The sequence below is a fragment of the Remersonia thermophila genome, chromosome 7, assembly GCF_042764415.1.
Source record: "Remersonia thermophila strain ATCC 22073 chromosome 7, whole genome shotgun sequence".
Lineage (NCBI taxonomy): Eukaryota > Fungi > Ascomycota > Sordariomycetes > Sordariales > Chaetomiaceae > Remersonia > Remersonia thermophila.
In genome coordinates this window covers 1,099,490-1,121,517 of record NC_092223.1, presented here as the reverse complement: position 1 = coordinate 1,121,517, position 22,028 = coordinate 1,099,490, and the positions used below count along the sequence as shown (strand labels likewise).

General features: G+C 62.4%; 5 protein-coding genes across 5 annotated transcripts; 3 read left to right on the top strand and 2 right to left on the bottom strand.

Annotated features, from left to right (window-relative positions):
* Positions 1 to 227: 227 nt before the first annotated feature.
* VTJ83DRAFT_7273 (uncharacterized protein) lies at positions 228 to 1,901 on the bottom strand (the record flags this gene model as incomplete). Its single annotated transcript, XM_071014077.1, has 1 exon — positions 228 to 1,901. One exon carries the CDS (start codon positions 1,899 to 1,901, stop codon positions 228 to 230), a length of 1,674 nt encoding a protein of 557 aa, XP_070863490.1.
* Positions 1,902 to 5,226: 3,325 nt separating this feature from the next.
* Positions 5,227 to 6,136, top strand: VTJ83DRAFT_7272 (uncharacterized protein; the record flags this gene model as incomplete). Its single annotated transcript, XM_071014076.1, has 2 exons — positions 5,227 to 5,376; positions 5,468 to 6,136. 2 exons carry the CDS (start codon positions 5,227 to 5,229, stop codon positions 6,134 to 6,136), a joined length of 819 nt encoding a protein of 272 aa, XP_070863489.1.
* Positions 6,137 to 7,598: 1,462 nt separating this feature from the next.
* On the top strand, positions 7,599 to 8,581 carry VTJ83DRAFT_7271 (uncharacterized protein; the record flags this gene model as incomplete). The annotated part of the gene is made up of 2 exons (XM_071014075.1): positions 7,599 to 7,834; positions 7,999 to 8,581. 2 exons carry the CDS (start codon positions 7,599 to 7,601, stop codon positions 8,579 to 8,581), a joined length of 819 nt encoding a protein of 272 aa, XP_070863488.1.
* Positions 8,582 to 9,214: 633 nt separating this feature from the next.
* On the bottom strand, positions 9,215 to 10,831 carry VTJ83DRAFT_7270 (uncharacterized protein; the record flags this gene model as incomplete). The annotated part of the gene is made up of 1 exon (XM_071014074.1): positions 9,215 to 10,831. The coding sequence occupies one exon, from the start codon at positions 10,829 to 10,831 to the stop codon at positions 9,215 to 9,217; it is 1,617 nt and encodes a 538-aa protein (XP_070863487.1).
* Positions 10,832 to 12,634: 1,803 nt separating this feature from the next.
* VTJ83DRAFT_7269 (uncharacterized protein) lies at positions 12,635 to 17,509 on the top strand (the record flags this gene model as incomplete). Its single annotated transcript, XM_071014072.1, has 1 exon — positions 12,635 to 17,509. One exon carries the CDS (start codon positions 12,635 to 12,637, stop codon positions 17,507 to 17,509), a length of 4,875 nt encoding a protein of 1,624 aa, XP_070863486.1.
* Positions 17,510 to 22,028: the final 4,519 nt, after the last annotated feature.

Sequence of the window (22,028 nt, the reverse complement as noted above, 5' to 3'; positions counted from 1 at the left end):
TTCAAATGAGATGGTGCGAAAGAGTGTACAAGAGTGAGAGGGAGAGAGTAGGAAAGAGTATGAGAGTGTAGGAGAGAGTAAAAGCGACAGTGTGAGTGCAAAGAAACCAGGACAAAAACGTGAAAAAAAAAAAAGGAACAAGGGCGGGTATCCAACAACAATCTCCAGGACAAATGCAACCAAAACAAAAGAAACACAAACCCCCCAAAAGAACCCCATCAAGACCACTACCCCCGCTGCCTCCTCACCACCTCATCCGCCAAGCTCGGCGTCAACAACGTCGACATCGACGCGGGTATCTCCTCCTCATCCGCGGGCCTCAGCTCGGGCGAATGCAGCGCCGATGAGCACGCATCCGATTCGCCGCACCACGACGCGGTGCTGCTCACCACGCTCCTCCTGCTGCTGCCGCGCTTTCGCGACTTTCCCAACTCGTTCCGCCTCCTCATCCTCAGTGGGTTCCACACCACTTCCTTGCACATTAGCCCCGCGTCTTCGGACCGCCTGTACATCAACGCCACGCCCGTCTCGGGGAGATAACGCTTCCGCGCGCCAATCCGTGCACGGCTGTAGCGCAGTAGGTTGAGTTGGTCGGTTGCGAGCTTGACGGCGGAGAGATCGGGGTCATTGTCGGCATCGGGCATGGTTGAGTCGACCTCCAGGGGTAGGTCGGGATCGGGGGATGGCATGGAGAAGGAAGGATCGGGTTCGATGAACGGTTCGATGGCAGGGGGGATTGGGGAGGCGGCTGCGGGTGTTGTTGTTGTTGTTGTCGTCGTCGTCGTCGTCTTCGAACACAGCAATGGTGCGCTGCGTACGTTACACTGCGTCTCGTTGGTGATCATGCCCTCGACACGAGGGTTCAACGGCCGAGTGCTGGACCGGCTGTGCTTGAGCAGACCGCTTGATTGGCGATGGATGCGCCTGGCGATGCCCAGGGGCTTCCGGTCGCCTGAAAACAGATTCTCGGAAGGACCGGAAACGGCAGCAACAGCAGCAGTGGTGGTGGCGGTGGCGTCGTCGTCGTCGTATGCTTCGTCCACCTCGATGCTTCCGCTAGCAGCGGGACCGGAGCCTCCCAGATACGCCTCGTCGATCTTGATAGCATTGCCGACCTCGCATCCTTGGTCGACCTCGATAGCATTACCGGGCACGTATCTCTCATCCACCTCAATCGTCCTGCCGACGTCGGCAGTGCCGGAAGGCTTGCCGAGAAAGGCCTCGTCTACCTCGATTGGCTGGTCCAACCCGATCGTCGGCGCGTGCGGCAATGGGTTGGAATAAAGCCTGTAAGACGACGACGACGACCGAGAGGAGGATGACAACCAAAAGGAGGATGAAGATGATGAAAGGTTGTGCTGCGCAGCATAGCGGAGTTGCGGCCCGGCCCAGCTCCGGTAAGAACGCAACGGCCGACTCGATGACACGGATGGCGATGGCAGTGCTGGCAGTGCTGGCAGCGATGCCAAATGGTCACGATCCAGGCCCTCCGCGGTTCCAGGCATACGCCCCCACGAACTCTGCGGCCGCCTCTGCGGCGAGGGGTGACGATGATGACCAGAGCGGCTCGAGAGGTAGAGATCCTGCGCGCTCCGCTTCCGTGCTAGCTTCTTGGAGGCGAGGCCCGAGGCAGGAACCGACGACATTTCGAGGGATGACGTTGAGGGTTGGGGCGTCGGGGCGGGTGGTGGCCTCGGCAGCGACATGCCGTCTCGTCGCTCATCTGGATGGTTTTGCTGTTGATCATGGCGTGCGGAGGAGGCGGCATCGTCCGTGGCGGACGAGAAGGGCGGTAGGTACGTCGAGGGTAGAGGCCGCCCCGTCTCCGAGTTAGGGGGCTCGCCATCATGGCCCTTTGGCGCGGCGCCGGCCTGGGCCCCAGGCGCAGCGCGCGCGTCCATGGCGTTGAAGACGTGGCCGTGGCGATGACGGACCTGCGGCCGGGTTGCCGCAGATGCAGATGCCGCGGCGGTTGCGGTTGGAAACGGGTGGCCGATGCAAAGTCGATGTTGCACCAGAAAGAAAGGAAAGGAAAGGAAAGGGTGTGAGGAGAAGAGGGAATCCGGGAGCACAGCAGGTTAACTAGCACCACCGCTGGGGCCAACCATGGGGAAGCGAGGCCGTCGCCTCCCTTTTTCGGAGAGATCGGGGGTGGTACGGTCCCGAGGCGGCGGAGAGGGTGCTGCTAACGGAGGGCTAGCTTAGTTTCAGACGCGGCGGCGTGGGCACGATGCCGTCGAGGAAGACAATGCGAACGGGAAAAGAAAAGCCCCGGGGAACCCAAGACGCAAGGCCTGCGCAGGATCTGGGGCGCCGAGTGTTCACTTGGGTTTAGGAGGCCCGAGGCGGTGGCACCATGGACTGGGAGGGAGGGAATGGCCAAGCTTTTCCGCCAGGGTCACGTAATAATGACCCAATATCTGCCGCCAGAGTGCCGGGAGAGCGGGTGACAGGGTCACAATGTGGCTCGCCAGGGCAGCCGAACCCGGAACGGGCAATCTGGACCGGATCCGGTCTTGTGTGTTTTTTTTTTTTTTGGAGGTGACTTTGTGTTGTGCTTGTTGCGTCGTGTTTTGTCGTGTGGTTAGACTTATGGGGCTTGCTTGAGGAGGAGGAGAAGGAGAAGGAGAAGAAGAAGGAGGATAATATCGAGAAGAGCGAGAGCGGACGGGACACACGACGAGCTCCCGGTCTCTCGGGCGAAAGCAACGAAGCGAATGGTTGCGTGCGCACAGAGCGAGGCGCTGGATCCCCCCCAACGCCCTAGTCTTGGATGAGCGTCGAGTCTTTGGTCAGAAATGGGCCCATCCTGGTTCCTTGGTGCCTGTGAGCCCCAGAGAGCCCCAAGGGCCCTGGGTCGCTGACGAACCCCGACGGAATGGAAAAGCATTTGCTTTGTTGGGTTTAGCCCCGGGAGGTGACCTGACCTGACAATGGATCCCAGCTCTTTGGCAACCCCCCTCCCCCTCGCTCCATCCTGATTGCTGATTGGTGCCAGGCCCCCGGCTCCATGTTTTGTGGGCGTGTGGGTCAGGCCCCCTCCCTCGGCGCTGCCAAGCTACGTATTGTTTGGCTGGGCGGTCGACCCAAAGTTTCGGGGGAACCGTCAGGGCATCACCCGAACCTCAACCAACCCCAACCAGCCCCAAGGGAGCGGGTCAGTTCCGTCTCTCATCACGATACGCTGCTGCACTCGCTTCCTTCCTTGTACCGCCTTTTCTGCACGGTAGTTACCTGCCTACGGTACAGACAGAAACCAGATGCGATCAGCCATGTCACATCTCTACACAGTACTACTATTACACAGCACAGTACTGCGTAAACACACACACACACACACACACACACACACACGCACACACACACACACGACGCTACTTTAGTGTGGTAGCGTGGTGGTGGAGAGAGCATCATCACCGCAACCCACCCCGCCGGCCTGATTCGCAGGACGACGCAAAGAGGGCCCCCCGGGCATCGCTCTCTTCCAGGATTCCCCTGCTTGTGCGAACCAATCGAGTTGCTCCGCATCAGTATCCCAACCGCCATGTAGTTTTGGGTTTGGCGTGTTTTTCGCTCCAAGCAGTCCCCCTCAGGGAGTGGTCCCATGTGTTACGTGATGCACCAGTCAGAGCGCCCGAGTCTCCTTCTTCCCTGGCGGTCTTGGCGACCGGTGGCTTGCAGGCGCACCCAATGGCACGACGGGCAGCAGGGCAGCTCCCAAGCTTGTCATTGTCATGGTTCCAGTGGTCGGCGTCCCAGGGCCCTGGTTCGCTTCGATTCCCTGGCCGGCAAATTTCCCAAGGGGAGAACCCGACAGAGGGGTAACAAACGTCCAGGTTCTCGTCAGTCTGACAAAGCAACGCATCTCCCGCCAGCATGGCTCTCTGTTTGTCCGAGGCGAGGGTTGACCTGGGTTCGACCCCGGACAAAGCAACTGAGACCACGGCGTATCGGCTTTGTTTGGACGACAAGCGTGACTTTGCAGTTTGGCATCGGCCGAGCCCAATTTCCCCAATGACAAGGCTCGCCCAGGCCTTGACCGAACAAGGGCGTCGTCATCAGCTGGCTGCAATGCCGGCATGAGCGTCCAACCACGGGACGGCTGAGGCGAAAAAAAAAGGCCCGCAGTCGAAAGGAAGAGGGAACACCCAGAACTATCAACTGAGAACATTGGGCATCAGAGCTAACTCCCTGATTGAAGGTGACTGCGTGTGGCCATCGACTGGCGCATACACAGTACATGCACTACATACAGTACCAGTATATACGCGTCTCTCCGATGTTCATGGTCGGTCGTGCCTCTCGATTGCCAAACTCACGTTCCATCTTCCCTCCGTCCCCGCAACACCAACGACACACGTGAACCGACTGCACGACATCAACATGCCTGTCCGTCTAGCGTTCCCAACCAAGCGGTGTAGAAGAAAGGGGTAGGGAAAATGAAGGATACGCCCAACACTGGAGCCATGGGTTGGGACGCGCTGGGTGCTCTACATACGCAGTAGGTTCAGAAAAAGGGACGCATGTTTGATAACGTTTTGATGAAACCGCGGTGCCGCATGAACGCCGGCGCCGTGCTCGCGCCGTCCTCCTTCCTCCCCGGGCCGTGAGCGGCTCCGATATGCAACCTACCTACGATGGGGCATCCGTCCGCGGGCCCCGGGACCTGGCAAGCGTATACTATAGTACGTGCTTGCTGACTCTAGTTAGCGCACATAGAGCCGGCACGGCATGATAGCGAGGCGCTCGTGGACCCTTCATGCCGTCTTGCTGCCGTGCTGAGCGAGGCCGAGGCTGCGCTGAGAAAGTCCGATACCTCGCATAGCCTGCCTCCGCCTCCTAACTCGGGCAGCGGAGATGGATGGTATGTCAACTGCTTCGCGTACACACACCGTGGCCCATGAGAGCTGGGAAGACCTGCCCCGGTGATCCAGTCGACCAACCATCGCTTGGCATTCTTACACAGTATCTCTCTTGCACAGCCTGAACTGGTGAAATCACATCTGGCGCGTGTTGACGATGGTGGTGTGTCTGCAAGATGGAGCGCCCTCGGCCGCGCCAAGCATTTCTGTAGGCTTGGCAGAAAGTCTTGGCCAAGAATTTCGTCTTTCCGGCCCGCTACCGTGTCGGAGGAACCTTTGACATCAACACCCCAAGACACCAGGAACTTTCTCAGCAAGCCGCAACCCAAAGGGACCAACCTACCAGTCCTCCATTCAAGTCGCCATGGCCCTCCCACAGGCGCAGCGGGCCATGGCTCACCTGCGCACCGTCCTGGTCAAGGTGTCGCCGGCCCCCGCTACCCTCTCGGAACGCCGCGCCGTCCTCCACATCTTGAAGAAGCGCGGCCAGGTGGACATGTTCAAGAAGCTTCAAGTCCGTATAGCCTACCGCATTGGCATCCAATGGCATGACCTTTGTTTCTCTCTTTCGCTCGGCGCTAATCATGGGCCTCCTCCCCAAACAGGACCCCTCGCACTTCGTTTCCATCGTCGACACCCCTGACATGGCCGCCGACCTCATCGAGAGCAGTCCCCTAGAGTTCGACTACGTGCCTCAACCGCGCAGCCATGCCTCTCCTCCTTCTCCTCCTTCGCCGGCTTCTACCGCTTCTGCTGCTGCTACGGCGAATACCACGTCCCTCTCGCGCGGCAAAAAAACCTTCCTCGTCAAAATCACCGAACACCCCAACTACCCGCACAAGACCCGCATCCGCGAATCCCCGCTCTACGGCCGCTGGCCCGAGCATGACGGCGCCCTCTGGCACAACGACTCGGTTCCCAAGGCCGTGCTCGCCAAGGAGCTCCCGCGCGACCTGGCCCGCCGCGGGCTTGCGGATTGGGAGAGCTGCGGCCAGCTGGGCGACGGGGACGACGCCGCCGTGGCGCCCTGGCTGTCTCGCAAGGCGGATTACGCCATGGCCCGCCGGCTGAAGAGGGAGAGGACGCCGGCCTGGGAGAGCTTGATGGAGATGTACAGGGCCGCCAAGGAGGCGAGGGTGGCGGCGGGCGAGGAAGAGGAGGACGCAGCGGCCGCCGCGCAGGGCGACGGCGAGGGGCTGTCGGCCGAGGAGGCACCATTCGGAACTGCTGCTGAGGCTGCTGCCGATGAGCCTACGGATGAGACTCGGTCATGAGGTGGCCGCCACTCCTCAGCAGGCATGCTCTCTCTAGTTAGCGGAGCGCTTGGGCGCCGCGCGGGCTGGGTGATCAACTCCGGTTGTTTTTGTCCGGCCGGCAAGGCTCGTCGCGACAGCCCCTGCCAGGGACAAGAGACCTCAACCGATTCCCTGAGCGTCACGGAACCAGCCTTGCCAGGGTCTGCGAACGGACGCCTGATCGCCCGCAACCCGGCCGGCGAAGTCCGCTGCAGCGAGCACCGTGCGGCAAGATGCAGCATGTCAGGCACAGCCACGAGACACCTGCCACCTCGCTGTCCACAAGGGCCCATCGTGGAACAACAGCCGGCTGAGAAATACCCGGCGATGGCATGTTTGTTCCATCGACATCCTCCGTTGGCAGTCGCGAGCACGCGCTGGCGCTGCGTGTCCCGGGAAAAACAAGGCCCGTCCGTCCAACAGTGTCCATGACGGAAACGAGTTGGTTGGCAGTTCTGACCCTTTCCAACACTCCTCAACCCTGGTTCGGCCGGGTACGGTTCGCGGTGTCATGGGTCAAGCTTGCAGCCAGCAGCACGCCCGACATTGCTTTTCGGCCATGTGCATTCCCCTATAGAAATCGGTGGACCTGCATGCTACAGCCCTCCAAGGTAGCACCCGCATGCATGACGCGCAGCAGGGAGCGGGGGATCCTCGAATGGCTTCGATCGACGCTGCAACGAACCACCACGACCCCTGCACGGCCTTCCTTCGACCAGGGCACCGCCAAGCGTTCGGCACAACGTCACACGCTCTCTCGCATGGCGGGAAAGCGCAAGCATTACAAACAAGAGGACTGCCGGAGCGCCCAAGAAAGCAGCGTCGGTGGTTGCGAGGCTGCCGTGTCGGGGTCGACAAGGGAGCACCGCGGTGCCGGTGAGGCGTTTCGGTTGAGCTCATCGTCACCCCTCTCGTTGCACAGAGGGCCGGTCTGGAACGAGGACGCGACGGGGATGGTACGTGGCACCATCGCTCGTGCTGCCGTCGCGCGAGGTCTTGGAGGAGGACAAGGAGGCTGGGAAAGGGGTTTGTGGTGAGGATGGAGGTCGGGTGTTTGTGAACCGTCATGAAAAGGTCGTTGGCGGTGGAACGTAGAAGCTCGCGTATATAAGCTCCTCTGGTGTTTTCGGATGGCTCATCTGGCCAGTCCAGTTGAGCTCGTCGTGTCTCTTGTGCGAGGGCTCTGGTTCTGTCGTTCGTGTCTTGCTCCTCTCGTGGCCCCGTCCCATCTGGCATGTGCTCGGGAATCTCGCCGTTCTCAGTGCCACGCCCTTGAAGCAAGCAAGCAAGCAAGCAAGCAAGCAAGCAGCAGCATCAACAGCAAGCTCTTCCATCCAGCTCTGTCTCTGAGCGTACTTCCCACGCCTCCGGCGGACCTCTCATCCTGTCATCCTGTCATCCCATCTACTCATCACAAAGACCAACAAGATCAACAACGACGATGGCAACAACTCGGGGAGTCGCCGGGGTCTTGGTCCAGCACGTCAGCACCTTTCTCCTCTTCGCGGCGGCCCTCCTGCTCGTCATCACGTGCATCTCATCTCCTGTGACCCGCACTATCGATTTGCTGAGAGTCGAGCTGAACGGCACGGGCACCAGCGCTTGGGGCGAGCGCCGGCAGCGGGTGGTGAGCTTTGGCACGTTTGGGTGGTGCGAGATTGGGCTTGATGGGAACGGGTACGTGTGATGTTTCCTCCCGCCCGTCGACACCGCGGCCCCTCCCCCTCCCTCCCTTCCCCTCCTTTCTTGCTTTGTCTTCAACGGCGGCGGACTGACTAACCATTCCCCCTCTCCCGCGGCCCCCTCTGGGGCCTCCCACGGCTCCCTCGCCCACCCACCAGCACCGACATCTGCTCCAGCGTCCAGGTCGGCTACTCCCCCTGCGCCATCCTCTCCGCCCCTTCCAACCTCACCTACAACCTCACCCTCGCCCTCCCCAGCCCGCCGTGGGGCTCCGCCCCGATCATCGCCTTCTCCGACGACGCGCGCCAGACCGCCGCCGGCCTGACGCGCGGGATGATCCTCCACCCCGTCGCCGGCGCGCTCTGCTTCCTCGCCTTCCTCGTCGGCCTGCACGCCGGCACGCGGGGGTCCGGGCCCCGCGCGCCGCCGACGCGCGCCTCGCGCGGCGCCTGGCGGCGCCGGCCGCGCTCGCGGCCTCCGTCGCGGCCCTGCTCGCGTGCGCCTTGGACTTTGCGCTGTGGAGCATCGTCAAGGACGTCGTGGACGGGCACGGGACGGAGGAGGTGCAGGAGCATACGGCGGCGCAGGTCCTGGGGACGGGACGTACGGGGCCGGGGCGTGGACGTTGCTCGTCGCGGCGCTGTGCTCGGCGGCGGCGGTGGTGGGGTTGCTTGCGACGTGCTGCTGTTGTCGCGGGCCGGATGGCGGCGGCGATGGCGGCGGCGGTGGTGGCGGTGGTGATAGTGATAGTGGTGGTGGTGGATATGGTGGTGGTGGATATGGTGGTGGCGGTGGAGGTAGTTATCGGGAAGGGGAGGGGGAGGGGAAGGGCGGGGGAGGTGAGGAGGTTGGCGGGGAGAGAGGCGGAGGCGTTGTTGCGTATACGACGATTCAGATTGGGGATGGGAATGTTACTGAGGGGAATGGGAGGTAAAAAATGGCAAACGATGCCCGGCAAGGTCATGCGATGGGATCCGGGGGATGAGAGGAGCGGGCGCGTGTTCTGTGAGGCTTGATCGGATGCATGTTTGGCAAAATGAACCGGGCAGAGATGCTCGTGTCAAGAGGAGGCACGTCTCGTGTCCATCGTCCAGCCGGCGAGAATGCGAAACATTGATCCTGGCGTCTTTGCCTATCTACTATCCTTGGGTGATGAGCATGTCCATGATGACGATGTACCAGAAGAGCTCGAGCTATATCCCGAATGAAACCGCAGAGCCGGCCGACCGATCCGTCCTCCGAACCTCCCCCTCCCGCTGTCTCTCCCCCCGTACGGGTATCGGTCAGCCGCAGCGTGCAACACAACTCACCACCGAAAGCCACCCGTCGGTATCACACACCCAGGAGCAGCAGCAAAAAGCCCTCTTTCTCACATCACCCCTCTGGAAATCGTGCCGGACCCTCTCCCTTCGCCCCCTTCCTGCCCTTCTCCTTCGTCTCCACGACGCCGCCCTTGCGCAGGATCCTCAACAGCGACTGGTTATACAAGACAAGCAGCACAAAACTCACCGCGAACACCACGCTCTCGACCACCCCGGTCACAACCGCCTGCGGACACCACCGCCCGCCGTGCTGCGCGTAGACCGCCGCCACCGTCGCCAGCCCCCCGGCCAGCGCGTGGAGGACCAGCGGCGCGTACAGCTTGTTGAGGAGCCAGATGTGGTGGCGGCGCCAGCGGAGGGCGAGCCACGCCGCGCCGAAGGAGCCGACCAGCACCAAAAGGAAGCCGAGGACGACGCAGGCGGTGTTGGCGGGAGAGAGCGGGACGCGCCGGCCCGAGTCGTCGTCGTCGTCGTCGTCGAGCGGCGGGAGCTCGACGGCGGGTTGGCGGCGTTGGGGCGGCTGCGGCGGTGGCTGCTGCTGCGTCGGCGGGGAGGAGGACGGAGCCCGGTCCGGGCTCGTGAAGGAGCCGGGCACGATGACGAAGCCTGCGAGGAGGAGCCAGGCGAAGAGGGTGGCGGCCATGGTGTGCGAGCGCGGGATGCGGTCGAGGGAGAGCAGGAGCTTGGCGTAGGGGGACTGTTCGCGATGCTCTGCGTCCGTATCGGTGCTGTAACCACCGCCTCGCTTCTCGTTCCAGGTGCCGCAGCTCGGCGGGCTCGGTCGGGCCGCGGGAGGGGGAGGCGGCGGAGGAGGCGGTGCCCGGGGAGGCGGTCGGTTCGCTGGCGGAGGAGGAGAAGCCGCCACCGCCGCCGCCGTGGTGGGGGTTCTCCGAAGTGGTGGTGGCGGGCTCGTGAACGGAGGTCGCCGCTCTCCTGGAGGAGGCCCTGGTACCGCGGGCGCCCGGGCTGCCAGAGGCGGTGGAGGAGATGCCAGCCTTTCCTGGGTGCCTGGCGGACCGCTCGCTGCAGGCCGTTGCGCTCCCAACGGTCGACGTGGAGCTGACTGCGGGTTCATTGATGAGCTGGGCGGTGGCCGAACACCCGCCTGGGCCTGACCAGGGGCAGGTCGTTGGCTCGCCGACTGGCTGGGCGGCGGTGGTTTGGCAGGCCGTGGCGGCGGAGCTTGAGGCTGCCGTGACCTTGGGGCGTCATGAACGTTGGCTTGTGCCGTCCTCGAACTGCCTGCGGGTCGCGATGGTGGTGCTGCTCCAAGATTCGGAGAGCCTTCCGCAGGTGGCTTTCTCCTCGAGAGGTCCGGTCGTTGGCCTTCGACCTTGGGCGGCGGCCGAAGGTTTCTCGTGGGATCGGCCATGGGCTCGATTTCGGAGCGAAGAGGTGGCGGAGCGAAAGGGTTGGGGAGCGGCATGCTTCCGCTCGGTGGCTTTGTGGCCCCAGGCTTTCGGCCACCAGGAGGAGGCTCGCCAGACTGCATCTGGGAACTCACGGACGGGAACTGACCCGGCTGCTTTGAAAGATTTCCTGGCGGTTGGCCTGGCCGAGCGGGATGCGAGGGAGCGGCAGTCGGGAGGTTGGGCTTGAGAGGCGGTGGAACAAGAGACGGAGAGTCGTGAATCAGGGGATGCTTGGGCTGTGCCGGTGGTGAGCCCATGGCGATCCTGGAACCGCAAAGTCAACCAAGACGAGCGGCTGCAAGCCGATTGTACGGCCTCGGTTACCTAGGTCGAGTTGCAAGACATTGTCAAACAAGGAGGAAAGGCGAGCTGTATGGCAGGAGAGCGAAGCCGGGGCCTGGGCTGGATATAGGACTGGCCGATGGTTCGGAGCCTTGAGCCCACACCACACCAGACCACACCACGCTGCCATGATGTACTACTGCAGGCCTTGGGATCCGGGCCCGCCGACGGTCTCCGGCAGCCGGATTCGAGGCCAGCAGGAAGCATCGTCCAGAGGGAGAGAGGATGGCACGGGGTTGATGAGGGTAATCAGAGTGCAGCCCGAGGTCATGGGGGTCGAATTGGGGGGGCTACGGAGCTGGCCGGTGTCAACAGTCGGCCAGCGGACTGTTGTTGGCCAGCCAGATCTCCATTTGCAGGTGATGTTCTGATGTTCTGATGTTCGTGATCGAGGTTGGCCCAGGAAGCTGACAGAAATCCTCCTGGTCCGTTTTGGAGGCCGGCCGGGTCGGCGCCGGGCCGCATGCCAGGCCAGCCCTGAAACGAGCACTGCCATGGATGAAGAAATGTATAAAGAAATGGGCATGTCAACCGTTCTCATTACCGGGTTGGAGAGAAAGCCGTGCCGTCCAGCCCAAGTGGTGAATCTCTGTCTACCTCTTGGAGGAGGTGTTGCTCCATGGTCTTGACAACAAGCCGTTTGTTGGAACTGTCCAACTCAACCAGTTACCAACGGCTTGGAGGCTACTGGCAGACTTGCTGCAAACAAACGATTCTATTTCATGGCACAAGATATAGAAATCCATGGACGTCGTGGGTGAGACCGAAGAGGCTACCTAGGACCTGACGGAGCCCAAGACAGCCTCGGCATGGTTCGTCAAAAGGATGAACTGGGATGGCATGTTGGTCTGAAGAGAAGACGGTGTGGAACAGTGATTGAGGCACTGTGCGAGCCCGCCAACCACGCCGGGAAGAGGCTGGAAAGTGGAGAGCTTGACTGCCGTCTCGCCAATCATCACGTCCCCTCCGATAAGCCCGCTGATTGTAGAAAAAAAAAGACAACCACCCATCCACCCGCCGCCCTCCGCTGGAAGTCGGCAACAACGACCTCCACCGGGCGTGCCCGCGCTTGCAGGAGGAGCCTGCGGTTGCTGTGCAGCATTGGAGCGGAGCAGGCGCATGCCGTGTTGTAACTTCCAGAAAGCCATGGACTGAGCAAACTTGGGGAAACCACCGGGGAGGAAAATGGTTGAATGCCTAATGCCAAGCCTCAAAAGACTGGAAGTTCTGTCGGGTTTCCCGCTTGAGTTTTTGTTTTTGTCAATTGACGATTTGATGGAGGGGAGGGCGGACTTTGAACATTTCCTCCGTGCCTCCAACATTCGTTCTTATTCTCATGATTCCAAGTCCCTCGTCCCATTCGACAACCCGGCAACAGTAGCAGCAGCCACCACAGCAGCAGCAGCCGCCGCCAGCAGCTAAACCCAACAACCGAACGAACGAGCTGCGACGTGAAAACGCAGGCCAAGACTTTGCATCGCTGGCTATCGTTAACGGGCCCGGTCAGCGCTCCCCATCCATGTTCGTTGCCGTTCGGTTTATCGAATCCGCTCCCGCATTTGATCTAAAATAAACCTTGATCTTGCATCCACACCCTCTCCATCCATCCAGCAACCGACACACCGCATTCCGCGACTGCGACTGCGACTGCGATTGCGACTGCGCGTCTGCGTTTCAAGCTGCCTCCTCGGCTTGACGAAGGAGCTTGTTGTCCTCCCATGTCACAAGCGATGACTTCGTCGGTTCTGGACGGCGTCGCCGCCTGCGACTCGCCGGCGCCGCCCGCTTTTTCTCCGCTCACCGAGCCGACAGACCCCGGGAACCGCGAGCCGTCGCTCGATACCGTGCCTCCCATCGCCAGCGATGGCCGTCTCGACGCGAGCCAAAACGCTCCCCTCGCCTGTCCCAAGTCAGATGCCATGGACCTCGACCACGTCGGCCACGGCGCCGCGGCCGCTCGGCTCCAGACCCCAACTCCCACTCCCGCTCCCTCGGCCCAGCAGCAGCAGCAACAGCAACAGCAACAGCAACAGCAGCTCGACACGGCCGCCTCGCTGGCTCAGCTCAACGGCGACTCCAGCGTTCCTCTGCCGACGGCCGCGCCGCCCGCGACGCCCGCCAAGGGCTCGGCCCACGCCCCGACGACGCCGGCTCCCGTCACCCCGCTCGACAACCCGCACGTCATGAGCGCGGCCGCCATGAACTACGCTGCCGCCGCCGCCGCCGCCTCCAGCCCGGGCTTCGATCTCTACTCGCAGAACCCGGGCCAGCTCCTCATGGCCCTCGCTCGTCTCTCGGCCGCGTCTCAGCAGTCCCCCATCACGGCGCCTCCGCCGACGGTTCGTCCCTCCCAGGTCTCCCTGCCGCCTCAGGCCCTGCTCAACACGACCGGAGGGCTCCTCAACGACGCCTCGGAAGCCGCTCCCGCCGCCAACCCGCCGCCCGCTGACGCCCCGCTCGAGTCGTTCGCGAGGATCGAGTTCGCCGACAGCGTGTTCCAGATGACCACGTACGCCGTCATCATCGGCCGTGACCAGCGCGCCCTGGAACAGGCCCGCAGGGACGAACGCCGCATGGAGGAGTACCAGCGCAAGGTGCGCGAGCACGAAGAGCTCGGCCTGCCCCCGCCGGCTCCGCCCCTCCAGGACCGCGGCAAGTTTAGCAAGTCGTATGTGAGCGAGGAGGGCGGCATGCTGGGGCCCGAGTCGGACGGCGACGAAAACCCCCGACCTGCCAAGAGGAGGAAGATGAGCGCCGCCGGCTCGGCCTCGGGCGACTTCCAGGTCGGCGAAGCTCCCTTGGCCGAGCCCGCATCGGCCGAGGAAAAGAACGTGGGCCTCAACCGCCAGTACGTGTCGCACACGCCCGGCGCTGCTGCCGTTAACCTCAGCGCCCTCCGGCCGTCGCCGTACTACGTGCCCTTCATCGGCATCCACTCGCCCGGCCCCAACATTGCCAGCCGTACCAAGGCCATCTCGCGCGAGCACCTCAAGATCGAGTTCAATCAAAAGACGGGCGTCTTCGAGGCCATCCCGCTGCACAAGAACGGCTTCTTCTGCGAGGACGTGCATTACCGGGACGAAAAGGTGGTCCTCAGGAGCGGCGACCGGCTCCAGATCAAGGACGTCGACTTCGTCTTCATCATCAACGGCGTGCCCCGCGGCAAGACGGGCGCCGAAGATCTGGACGACGAGAAGAGCCGCCCCGTTGCCGGCAGGCGCTACTCGGAAGGCGGCAAGGAGATGAGCTTCGACTTTGAGAGCTCGCACGACCCAGAAAGGCGCAGCACGAGCCCCGAGGAGACGCCCGCGCCCGCCAGCGCGACCAAGGACGATAGCGACAGCGAGCTCTCGCCGGTCGAGGACATTCCGGAGCCGCCGTCGCTCAAAACCCCGGAGCAAGAGGTCAGAGAGAGCATCGAGAAGGACCCAGAGGCCCCGGCGCCCGCGTCGCAGCCCGCGCCGACGTCCATCAAGCAGGAAATGTCGCTCGAGATGCTGGCCAGCCTTGAGCCTGCGCTGCCCAAGAAGCGCGGCCCGGGACGACCGCCAAAGAACGGCATCATGTCCAAGAGGGAGGAGAGGGCACGCAAGAAGGCGGCCATGGAGCTCGCCAAGAAGAACATGCCGCAGCCGCCGCCGGGCGAGCCGCCCGTCAAGAGGAAGGTGGGCCGGCCGCGCAAGCACCCGCTGCCCGAGGACGGCGGCGAGAGGCCCGAGAAGCGCAAGTACAAGCCTCGCAAGCCCAAGGGGGAAGACGGCGAGGGGGGCTCCGATGCCGAGAAGACGGTCAAGGAGAGGCGTCGCGAGAAGCCCAAGACGCCGCCCCTCGAGCTCAACAGGGAGGACTACACGGAAGAGCAGCTGCAGAAGCCGCCCAAGAACTACGGCATGCTGATCGACGAGGTGCTCAGCGCGGCGCCCGAGGGCCTCACCCTGAAGCAGATCTACAAGCGCATCCAGATGAAGTACCCCTTCTATTATTTCACGGTCGACACCAAGGGCTGGGAAAGCAGCGTGCGGCACAATCTCATCGGCAACGACGCCTTCCGAAAGAACGAAGAGACGCATCTCTGGAGTCGCGTCCCGGGCATCGACATCGACGCCGGCAAGAAACGCACCAAGGCCACGTCGCCCGACAACCCGTCGTCCCTGAACAACACCTACGGCCAGCAGCAGCACTATTCGTCGGCCACCCCGGGCTCGCAGATTTTCCACAACGAGACGGGCGTGCAGCATGGTTACCGCCCGGGATCCGCTCCGCAGCGCGCCTCGTACCCTCCCGGCCAGGGTGTCCTCGGGCAGCACGGACAACCGCATCCCGGCGCGCACCCGGGTGCTGCCCAGCCTCCGAGGCAAGGCTACCCGGCGGGTGTCCAGGCCCAGGTGGGGACCCCGGGAGCCGCCTACGGGAACCAGGCCGGCACGCATCCACCGCACCAAGGGAACGCGCAGGGCGGGGCGTACTCGTCGCCTTACGCGTCACGGCCGCTGCACGGCGCGCCAGCGCACCCGCAGGGTGTTGCCCAGCACGGGGCGGCAAGGCCAGGCTTCACGCCAGGCCACGCGCCGCATGTGCCAAACGGCCTCGCCCGGCAGGGCGTGGCAACCCCGGCGCAGGCCGGCCAGCCGGCTGGCGCTCGCCCGGCGCCATCCGCGGCCCATGTCAACGCCCCCGCGCTCAGCCCCGCGGTTGCCCCCGAGATGGTCAAGCACGTGACCAACTTTGTGAAGACGGTCACGGAGCAGCTGTCCAAGAGAACGCAGGCCGCCGTCGCCGTTGCCATGTCGGTCGTGAACCGCGGCCTTGGCCTGGCGACGGAGAGCACCGTGCCTGGCGAGGAGACGCTCGAGAAGATTGTGCTTGGGGTGTTCGAATCGAGCCTCAAGAACTTGGGCCCCAATCGCGCGCTGCATCCGGATCTCGTTCAAAGCCTCCGCAGCTTCCAAAACAACATGATCAAGACCCTGGAGCCGAAGATGGGGAGGCTGGATGCGCTGCGCTTGATCCTTTCGGCGGTGGATCGCGTCCTGGGCTTTGCCGAGAAGAGCACCATGCCGGGCGCCGAAAAGAAGCAATACGACGAGGCCGAGAACGTCTTGATCACCGCCATCGGTCAGGTGGTTCTCAACCATCAGAGGAACCAGGCGGCGGCGGCGGCGGCGGCAGCGCAGCGAGCGACCATGGCGGGACCTGCTCCACCTGCACCCGGAACGCCTGGAGTCGCGGCGGCACCTCCAGGGCGGGCGCCTTCGGGCTACGCAGCCATGCAGACGGGTCCCGGTGCCAAGCTGGCGGCCCCGGCAGCGCCGTCGCCTGCTATCTCCAACCCAGCGGCCGCGCGCCCGGGCATTCCGGCCCCGCCGGCGACGGCAGCCAGGCCCATCGCGTCAGCGGCGCCAGGGCAGCAGGTTCCCGCAACGGCGCCGGGCCAGGCTCCGCCGCAGCAGCGTCATAACCTCCCTCCTGCTCCTGCTCAGGCTGCTCCAGCGAGACCGCAGGCTTCCGTTTCTACGACGACGCAAACGCCGCAGCTGCCACCCGGCCACTTCTCGGCACCTGCGACCGGGAACACGGCCGCTGCTCAAGGAGTAGCCCAGGCTCGGTTTCCAGCCGCTGTGGGAACTGCGCCGACGACCCCTGGGGTTCCGGTCACTCCGGCAGCGACTCAGCCGCAGACTCCGGCCCATGCTCTTGCGCAGGCCAAGGCCCAGGCCGCTGCTGCACAGAATGCTCAGATGCAGGCAATGGGTGTCGCTCCAGGGTCGGCTGCAAGCCAAACATCCGTCACACCGTTGCCTGCTCCGGCGGCGAGCCAGACACCCAGCTCAACCCTTCCTCCACCGTCAGCGGCGGCGCCCGTAGCCAAGCCTGCCACGCCGGTCCAACACGCGGTAACGTCTCAGCCGGCACCGGCGCAAGCGACGCAGTTCATGAAGCCGCAACCCCCAGCGCAGGGTGTTGTTCCGGGTCCTAGCCCCAACCAGGCGCCCGCGGCCGGGGCGGCGCCGTCTCCCCAGCTCGGCCAAGGAGCAGTTCCAGCCAGGCCGCCTGTCCAGGCCGCGGCTACACCAGCGGCAAATCCGCCTGCGCCGTCTCAAGACAAGACGTCAGCGGCAGCGCCCGTCGCTCCGCTGCCAGCGACGGCTCAAGCTCCTGCACAGTCGATGAGCACACCGGCGACAGCCTCTGCTCCCGCTCCATCTCCCTCCACCTCCGCCCCGCAGGAGACCAAGGTCACCCAGGTTCCGCCCCAAACAGCACCCCCCGCAACAATCCAACCACCCGCCGCCAACTCGACGATGACGGCCGCGGTTCCGGGTGCGACCCCGACCCTGAGCCCAGCCCCTGCTTCCGCCGCTGTTCCCCCTCCTCCGCAGCCTCTCCCGCAGACGCAGCCCAAGGCCCAGCCGCACGCTACGCCTGCCGCGCCATCTCCGGCTCAGACCACGACCCCGGCGGCGGCGGCGGCGACTGCGGTAACTACACAACCCGCACCTGCGGGTGCTCCCCCGCCACCACCACCTCCTCCTCCTCCTAACCCGCCTCAACCTCCGGCTGCCGCTGCGGCCCCGACTTCTGCGGGGCAGTAAATCGGGGCTTCTAATGGACTTACCAACGAGACGACGGGCTCACTTGTTTTATTTTCATGCCATTGGGTTATATTCCCCGTCTTTGTCATTTCTATGCGCCGTGTAACATCACCTGATCACGGGGCATTTCCACGGCGCCGGTATCGCAGGGGTCATAGAGTTCACGCAGTGGAGGCATGAGGGGGTTTACCATAATGAGAGCAAGACAAGGGGATATCGGGGCGACGACAACAACGGGACGTTGATGCGTACGTTGGATGGCAATCCGTAGAGGCTAGATAGATACCACGATGTCTGGAGAGTTGAGACGGGTAGAGTAATGGGTTTAATTCAATCAAAATCAGACATTGTTTCTTTTTGCGTCCGGCGTGTTCATGGTGATACTTTGGATATGACATGATACCGGTTGCCTTTTTCGCTCCATATGACGGACGGTTGGGGGGCGCCGGAGCAACCGTGAAACCCATCTGGTAAACCTCGATATTTTTTTTTTTTTTCGGAGAGACTCGTGTCCGGCAGCAGACGGGCGAAAAGCCCTTGCTTTGCGGGGAAGCGACTGTTGCTACGCTAGCGTGTTTTTTTTTTTTTTTCCATGACATCGTCACGCGGTAGTCATGTCATGTCGCCTGGGCTACCGGCCAAGCTTCCTGGACAGGTGGTTCAGGGGGTGATTTTTTTTTGTCTCGGGTACCGTACGCCTCCTCGCAGGAGTGGGGGCGACGTGGGCATGATTGTGGCGGCGGTTGGCTGGGCAGATGCCGGGTCTTCCAGGGCGAGAGCGGCCTTGCCTTGGTTTTCCTGGTTTCGTACGGTGTGAGGTGGAGGGAACATGGTCGTGTGAGCATGTGGGACACAGTAGGTACCTAGGGAGATGGAGTATATTGGTATGCTGTTTGAAAGAATACTTGGGTATAGGTGGTAGTTCTGGCTTTTCCTTCGTTCCTGTTCCGTTTCGTGCTCGGGTCAAGATACCCAGCTTGAAGACGACACAAAACACCATGGCGGTGGATGAATCAATCACGGAGGGATGGATAGATGGATGGATGGATGGCTGCTCTGGTCGCCGTGGCTGCCATGGCTGCTGGCTGCTTTCCATCTGACAAACCAACCAGCCAAGCAAGCTGCTCGCCGCCAATGATAGGTACCACCATAGGTACACCTGGTACATTATTCTCCCAGGATACCTATCCATAGGATGGCGTCAGTCCAGTTTCACTTCAGGTCCAGCCCCCCCCAACCGCGTGCGGAATGGAAACGGACAGCGCAGCGCAGCGCGACCTGGGTGGCCCGATCCGGCAGGCAGGCAGGCCGGCAAGTTGGCAAATATATTACTACGATCAGGGCATGCACAGTATGTAAAGGGACGAGACAATTCCACACAGTGCATGCTGCATCTCCTCCATGCGCATACCGTGCGAGCTGGGTCGGTCGGTCGGTCGGTCAGTCGGTCGGTCAGTCAGTCGGTGTCAGGGTCGCTTCACCGGCCCCTACCAGCAAGCAACGCACACCGGGGCTTTTGGACGCCATCGCCACCATCACCACCGCCGCCACCACCACCATCATCGGTGAAAAGGCAGTGCCGAGCCGTTTGTGTTCTTTGATTCGTATGTACGTCTTTGTTCCGCTTCTGCTTCCGCTTCCCGGAGGGCCATGACCAACGGCGCGCACGCCCGCGTATATAGTATGTACGCCAGTTCCCGGCGAGCGAAGAAAGAGAGGGGGGGGGGAGCGCGTTGCCGGATGCGGTGGGATCAACGTCCACACCCGCAACCAGCTAGCTGCCAGGCGGCGCAGTTGGAGACGGCCAGGCGGAGAAGGACGGAGAAGGGGGCATGCTTCGTACAATGGTATTGCTGTTTGCGATTGCCGTTGCTGGGTTGATTGGGGGTTGGGCCGCCGGGGTGATTTCGAGAAGACAGGGCAACGCAGCGACCTACAACCTAGCAGTAGGTATAAGTCTGTGGGACGCATGGCATCCTGGCTGGGCCGAGCATGGAGCAAGGAAAAGCATGGAAGCCGGCGTGCTGTGTCGCTGGCTGCCGAGTCATGAACAGCAAATAAACTTTTCGGGCTTGTTAAATCATCGACCTTCGTCCAAGGTGCTCATGAGAAAGTGCTTCGTCCACGCCGCTCGACTGCGTCGCACCCGACTCGAGTGCGTCATACCTCGGTAGCAAGATCAGAGAACCCCACGTCCTCTCTCTCTCTCTCTTTCTCTTCACCTGATTCCGGGGGCGGAACCACCACGGCCCGTCGCGGCCATTCGCGGTAGCAGCGGCCCGACCATGTGCGAATTCCATAACGAGGCGATCTTTTCCCATCCAAGGCCATTTTCAGCGCCGTCCCCCCCCCCCCCCCTTCTCCCCCGCTCCCCCGCCCTCATTCGGACTTGTTGGTCGGTCTTGTGCTTGTTCTTCCCTGGCAATGGGAATGGGCGTGTAAATCCGTTGTCGGTCGGCAAGCGCTCCAACCGTCCACGTATGTACATACCGTAAGCCCCCACGGCATTAGAGAAGCCGTTTTTGCATCATCGACCCACCTTCTCAGTTACGTCATCACTTTTTTTTGTTTGCATGCCCGCGTCCGAAAAACTTGGGGTACCCCTGATACCGTGTGATTTATGTTGCGCACGGTACGCGGTCTGGTGGTGGATGGGGGGAAATCGAGGGAGGGAGCGGAGGATGGACGTTGATCTTCGCCGCTGGAAGCGGTGCTGACAAAGCCTCCTTTTGCTTTCTGTTCATTCCTTTTGATCTCAGGCACGCCCGGTCCCGAAGGGAGCTCACGACAGATGAGACCAGACGAGAGTGGATTCCAGGTGGCCAGGCGCCAGACTGGACTGGACTGCACAGTGGCCGCCATCCGGTCTTGGGCGGGGAACAGATCCCGGAGAGTTTTGACGAGTCTCGTTCCTCGCGCTCCCATTCGCCGGCGCAAAGTCAATTTTTTGCCGTGACTGCGACGGTTCCCGCCCCCCACACAGGAGCCGTCTCTGCATCTCCAGGTTTTTCCTTTTCGGCTCTCGTCGCTGCGCGCTTGAAGAAGACGCATCGAAGGCATCGATCCGGGCGCTTGTTTTAGTCGCGCGCCTTGGTGCGTGCGTGGGCTGGACGGTTGAGCCAAGTTTATTGTGTTTTCTTTTGCGGCTGTTTCTGGGCAGGGTGGTTTTGTTGTCCCGTACGGTAGCTAGTGTCGGCTTAGTGAAGCAACCCTGACGAAAGCCGGAAACTGGGTTAGGGGAGGAAGAGAAGCCCGGGAATTTTTCTCGTTGGCCTGGCGGATCGAACGACCGTGTGAAAAAAAAAAAAAAAAACCTGCTCCGTCCAGATCTCGGAGCTGCAGAGTAACTATTGCTTTCTTCCCGCCTCACCAGAGGCGCGTTCGCCCGCCGCCCAGGGGGGGCGGGCACCGCACAGTCGTCCTTTTCGAGGCAACAGATTCCAACAAAACGACGGGGGTTTCCTGCTGTGAAGTTGTTCTTGCATGCCAACGCCCCAACGGGTGTGCGCGAGCGCGCTCTTGAAACCGTGCTTTGGGACCTGGGGTTGCGCGCTCGAACGACGGGCATGCAGGGGGCGACGGGCCAGTGGCCTTCGTCAGCCGTGGTGTGGGGGATGGCGTCGGGTCATCTGGTGCCGGGCCCCAGGTCCAGACAGTGATGACACTGTGCTCTCCTTGACAGACGCTGTGGTGCGGTCGGTCGCAGAGACCGACAAGACGCCTGGATGCAGATGCAGAATTGGTACTGTCTGTAGACGGGCGAGTCGTCCTGTCGTGCGGAGAGCTACCGCATACTGTCTTCCAGCTTGTCTTGAATTTGTCGAGTCTATGTTTGTGTTTGCGTTGCGCTATACTGTGCGCGCTGGACGACGGGGCGATCAACCATCCCAGCTAGCCTTTGGGCAGCCCTTCAATGACGGAAATCTGTCGTCATCGGATCCTGTCTCTGGCTGAATGGACGGGCTGGATCCATCCGCACGGGAGGTGGTGAGATGGGATGAGATGCGCCCCGAGTTGAGAGCAAGAACAACGACGGCAGCGACGACGACGACGACGACCATCACCCCCTCGGACCCCGCCAGAAAAAGCAGGATTACAAAGCATCGAGATGCGGTCCATGGCTGCTGCAGAAGAAGGGGATGCCTGGATCGCGGCGTCGTTTTTTTCTTTGGGCGACCCGGGCTGCCCTCTTCTGATTCGGGCTGACCCTGGTCGGTAGCGGGCCCCACCAGGCGACCCATGACTTCCTATTTGACTTGCGCCATTCCTTTTCCCAAACGTCATACCTGACGTCGCTCTCCCCCGTTTCTTGGGCCTTGCCTTTCCTCTCTCCTCTTCGCACACACGCACACACGCACACACACACACACGCACACATCCCACCAACACCCACACCCGCTCTCGTGTCCATCTGCGTTCTGCCCACTCCGGCTTGCCGCACCGCATAACCCGTCCGCCCGCTACGTCAAGCCCAGTACCACGCATCCACACATCCACCACGCCCCATCCACTCCGAGGA